At 51.4% G+C, this 4,641-nt stretch overlaps 1 protein-coding gene across 1 annotated transcript; it reads right to left on the bottom strand.

Moving 5' to 3' along the window:
- Positions 1-621: 621 nt before the first annotated feature.
- LOC128937065 (mas-related G-protein coupled receptor member H-like) lies at positions 622-1,536 on the bottom strand (the record flags this gene model as incomplete). The annotated part of the gene is made up of 1 exon (XM_054276419.1): positions 622-1,536. A coding segment is annotated over one exon (915 nt), but the record flags the coding sequence as incomplete, so codon positions are not given.
- Between the last annotated feature and the right edge of the window lie 3,105 nt (positions 1,537-4,641).

The raw sequence follows: 4,641 nt of genomic DNA, 5'->3' as shown, positions 1-4,641 counted from the left end.
ATTACATGATGTCCAATTAATTTCTATTTTTATGAAAATCATTAAAAATACTTTATTGAATTCTATTCTCTAGCTGTTGAATAAGTTCTCTAAGGGCCATGGGTCGATAGAGTTTTCTACTGACACTCAGCCAATCAGATCTAAATCAAAACCAGCTAAAAAACCACAGTCAAATAAGCCTTGACTAATTAAACATAGTTCATTACAGAAATTTCAAAACCATCACGGAATTCCTGGCTAACTACCTCTCTGTCCCCTCCCTCCAGTCACATTCCCGGCTGGCAGCAGCAGCCAGAGGAAGCCGGGAAGCGCTGGCAGAGGGGGCAAAGGCAGCTCAGGGTTCACGGTGCTGTTTATTGATATCAGACCTAAGCGAGATGCAGGAACAAGGTGCCAGGGGAATTTTGGGGTCACAGCTCTGTTGGGAAGGATTATTTTGGGGGTTAAGTGCTCTAGGACCCGTGAGGGAGGAGCAAATCCATGCTCCAATGTGCTCTGTGCAGAGCATCCCTCCCACACGGCCCTTTTCACTGCCTCTGCTCCCTTTCCCTGCCGGAATAAGGGTGGGAGGGTGATCCTAAGTCACTGCCCCATGGTCCTGCATGGGGGCACTTGAAGGGTTCAACAGGCTAAGGCCCCCCTGTCCATGGTGGCATCATTACTGGGGGCAGTGCTCCCTTCTGGCTCCTCAAACACCTTCTGGAGGAACCCCCTGAGGGACCCCATGGAGCAGCGCCTCCAGCACTTTGTTCCTGAGATGTAGATGAAGGGGTTGATGCTGCTGTGCATGCAGGCAAATAGGAGAACAACCCTGGGGGACACAGTGGTGTAGCCGAGCTGCTGCAGGAAATTCCAGAGACTGAGGGGGAGAGTGAGGATCACAGCCAGGAAGACAATGATGTCAAGGCTCTTGGATTGTTGCTGCTGGGAGCTACCCTTGAAGTGAATGAAGAGGATTGTGCTGGAAATGACCATGGATGGAGCAAAGACGAGGAAGTTGAGGATGTACAGGGAGATGAGAGCCCCCTGGCAGAGCTTGTGTTCCTGTGACTGGCACAGGGAATTCACCGCAGAAATGGCAGCGATGGCAGCGATGGAAAGGGCCCAGAGCACGGCACTGACCACCACCCATGAGAGGCCCTGGGGAAGGTGGCAGAAGAGCCCAGGTGGGCAGAGCATGGACCTGCCCCTCTCGATGCTGATGGCCGTCAGCCGGTACAGCCCTACGCTGTGGAACATCAGGAAGAGGAGGAAAAGGAAGCGTATGGATGCTGGGGACATGATGGAGGAGCAGGAGAAATCCTTCAGCAGGAAGAGCAGAGCGGAGGGGACCATGAAGATGAGGAAGAGGAAGTTGATGATGGCCAGGTCAAGGATGTAGGCAGTGATGGGTTTCATGGTGTCCCTCTGGATGTGGAACCTGAGGACCCAGAGCACAGCCCCGTTCCCAGCCAGCCCACAGAGGCAGATGAGCAGTGTCACACTGTGTGTGGCCACGCTGGTGACATCTGTCTCACACAGATCATCTCCTTCAGTGGATTAGTTGGCAGCGGGGGACATGATGTTCATCCCCTGGATGGACGCTGGGCAGGCAGTGGGATGTGGCCCCTGGCTGTGGTCAGAGTGGATGGGCAGTCAGTGCTTGGAGAATCCAGGGATGGACCATGTGGCTCCTCAGCAGCTCCCTGCAGTGGGAAGGATGCAGGAGGAGGAGGACTGGGGAGGTGGGAGAGTGCAGGGGAGGAGGGCAGTGGAACTTGTGGCTTGTGAGAGGGAGGTGGGAGGTTTGGGCTGGTTAGCAGGAGGTTGATAAATAACACAGAGAATGAACATTTTCAGTTCTTCTGAAGTTTTTCAAAAGCAAAGTGGCCAAAATTTTAAAGGATGTGTTATAGATAGATAATGGGATGATTGGCTCTCACAGTAAAGGGATTAATATTGTATGAATACTAAGAGAAGTTTTATTGATATATAGTTATGTTATTGTAGTCTGTTGTTTAGATGTCCCCTCTTCTCCCCATAGTCCCCTTCTCTCCCCTCTGCACTGTTTCCATCAGAGAGCCTGAGTCATCTAGGACAGGTGGAAAGAAGGGCTGTACAAAAGCTTGTTGCTGGGGGGGAAAGAGGTGCAGCATGAGAACACCTGACCCTCCAGTCAAGCTGCAGGAAAGCAGGCTCCAGCAATAAACACAAAGAAGGGCTGACTGACAGACTTTGGGAGGGGCCAGGTTTAGCTGATGCAACCCCCGGGGTATCAAAGGTGAAGCATCCATCTTGAAGATCAGCCAGCCACGTGGTGGGCAGCCATGAGGGAAGCTCCCAGGCCTGCTTCTCCTTATTTAGTCCTTTTGTTGCATTTTTTGTTAAGGTTTATTAAAACTTCAGAAATTTAAAATGTGGGTGGTTGTTTCTCACAGGATGTAAAGGCTGGCACACAGGATGGCAAACATGGCAGGAACCAGTGCAGAAACAGATCAGGAGGCCTGCAGTGATTTTGGGGCAAATTCTGGAGGAAGAAACAACAGTGCTTGGTCATAGGAAAAGTTCAAGGCAAGGGCACCTTTAATGTGGCCACCAGAGAGACCCCACTTAATAAACCTCCAGGATCATAAAAGGGCTTCCAGGAGGAGGTGGATGCATGGAAATGAATTCTAGGAAAATGGTGTTTGTGTATTAGATAAAAAAAAAAAACTTTTTAATGCCTACATCTGGTTCTAATGTGTGGGAACTCAGCACAGCATTCCTGATGTGCAGAGTCACCGAGACAACCCTTGGGGGACTCGGAAGTCCTGGAACGTTGCCAGAAGTGTTTGGTGGTTGGACTTTGATCCTGCACAGGAAGCAACACCTGTATGAGGATGGGAGGATCACACGGGGATAAATGGTGAAGGGATAGATTAATTATAGAGTGAAAACACAGGTTTTAGAATCTTGGTACAGGGGGGTTCTAAGGGACAAGATGGAGGAATTAGGGTGTGTCCTGTCCTCCTTCTTCTTCTTCTTGTCATCCATCTTTGGTGGTGATGGTGGCACTTTGAGATTGGTTCTTACTGAATGCGCACTTGTCAATAAGGGTGAAGGGTATTGGGGAGAAAAGGTAAATATATGACACGTAGTTTTTGGTATAAAGATAAGTGACCGCCCCGAGGGCAGTCAGTGTGCTCATGGCTGGCTTGCTGTGTGGACCTCTGTCGGGCCGGGAGAAAATATTGTAGATAAGAATTAATAAACAACACCGAAGAACTGAAAAACCTGAAGACTCCTTTGGTCCTTTGGAGCGCGGGCTGCCCCAAAGCCATCCAGAGCCTTTCCAGGCCATTAGAACAGCCGAGGAATGGGACACTAATGGATTAATACCCCGTTGTAAAGTCTCACCATACACACCACACAAGGAGAGATCCCTCTGTGTCCTGTGCAGGTCAATGATTGCTCATGCTTTGAACTGTGTCATAAAGTTTTTTCTGGCCCATTCCAGTATTAGGATGCAGATGGGATGCACAGGAGGAGAGAGAGGAGCTGGGGAGGGCACTGCGGTCACTGGGAGAGGGTGTCAGGAACAGAGCAGCTGCTGCAGGAGAGGAAGGTGGGGGAGGGAGGAAGGCAAACATTCCACTGACCTGTTCCCTGTGGGGCAGCAGCAGGCAAAGGGGTCTGTGCAGATCAGCGGCGCTTCCTGGTCCCTCTTGCTCCTTTGGGATCCGTGTCCTAAAGCGGCTCCTGCCAGGTCAGGGACATGGAGGAGAAAGTGCCCAGATAACCAGGAGCTCCCCATTCCCGTCCTGCTGGCTCCTCTCTGTGCCTTGTCCTGTTGTTGCTCCCCAAGGCTTGGCGCAGTCATGGGGGGAGTGGGGGAATCAAAAATTGCAACTTTGCCTACTTCAGAAATTGAGTTCCTCTGAGGTGTTTATGTTGGGTGTGGGTTTTTTTTGGTATATTTTTTTTCCTACAGCGGATGTGGGTTTTTTCAGATGCTCTAAATGAATTTTTGTGATTGGCTCCTCTTTCTCTCCTGATGAGAAACACTCCATCTCTGCAGAGTGTCCCATTCTCCAATTGCCTTCCGTCTCTAGATAGGTTCCTACCATTCCTCATTTTTCTTCCCCAAGGGGTCATTGTCCCTCCAGCAGCAGAGGGATTCTGGTGGTGCTGGTGGCACTGGCAGTGCAGGCAGTGCTGCTGAGGCAGCTGCGTGCTTGTCATAAACAACTCCTGTTCCGGAAAGGGCTCTGAGATCATTGCAAAAACATGCTCTGGGCTGAGGAAGCACAGCTGAGTGGCTTGCTCCTATCCCGATCCCATCCTCATCCCCGCTCTCCATTCTCACCCCATCCTATCACATCCCACAGGTTTCCCAGACGAAGCCATTCTGCACTCGGAGCGTGGCCTGTCAGGCTCTGCTCTCCTCCGGTGGGGAGATTTGGGGTTGTCGGCATGCAGCCCCCCTCCAACCCGCTCCGAACCTCTCCTGACCCCTCCAAAACCGCCTCGAACAGCACACACCATCCCCGGGGCCCCCTTTTCACCCCCAACAGCCCTGATCCTGCCATGATCCTTCTGGGACCCTCTGCAGTGTCCCTGCTCATCCTGGCCATAGGGTTCTAGGACCCAGGAGGGAGGAGGAAAGCCCAGCTCCAATGTGCT

Source organism: Melozone crissalis, unplaced genomic scaffold (genome assembly GCF_028551555.1).
Source record: "Melozone crissalis strain CALT ecotype California unplaced genomic scaffold, PUWL_Pcris_2 ptg000018l_1, whole genome shotgun sequence".
NCBI classification, from domain to species: Eukaryota; Metazoa; Chordata; class Aves; order Passeriformes; family Passerellidae; genus Melozone; species Melozone crissalis.
Note: the sequence above shows the minus strand (reverse complement) of the source record. Positions and strands in the feature narration are given on the sequence as shown.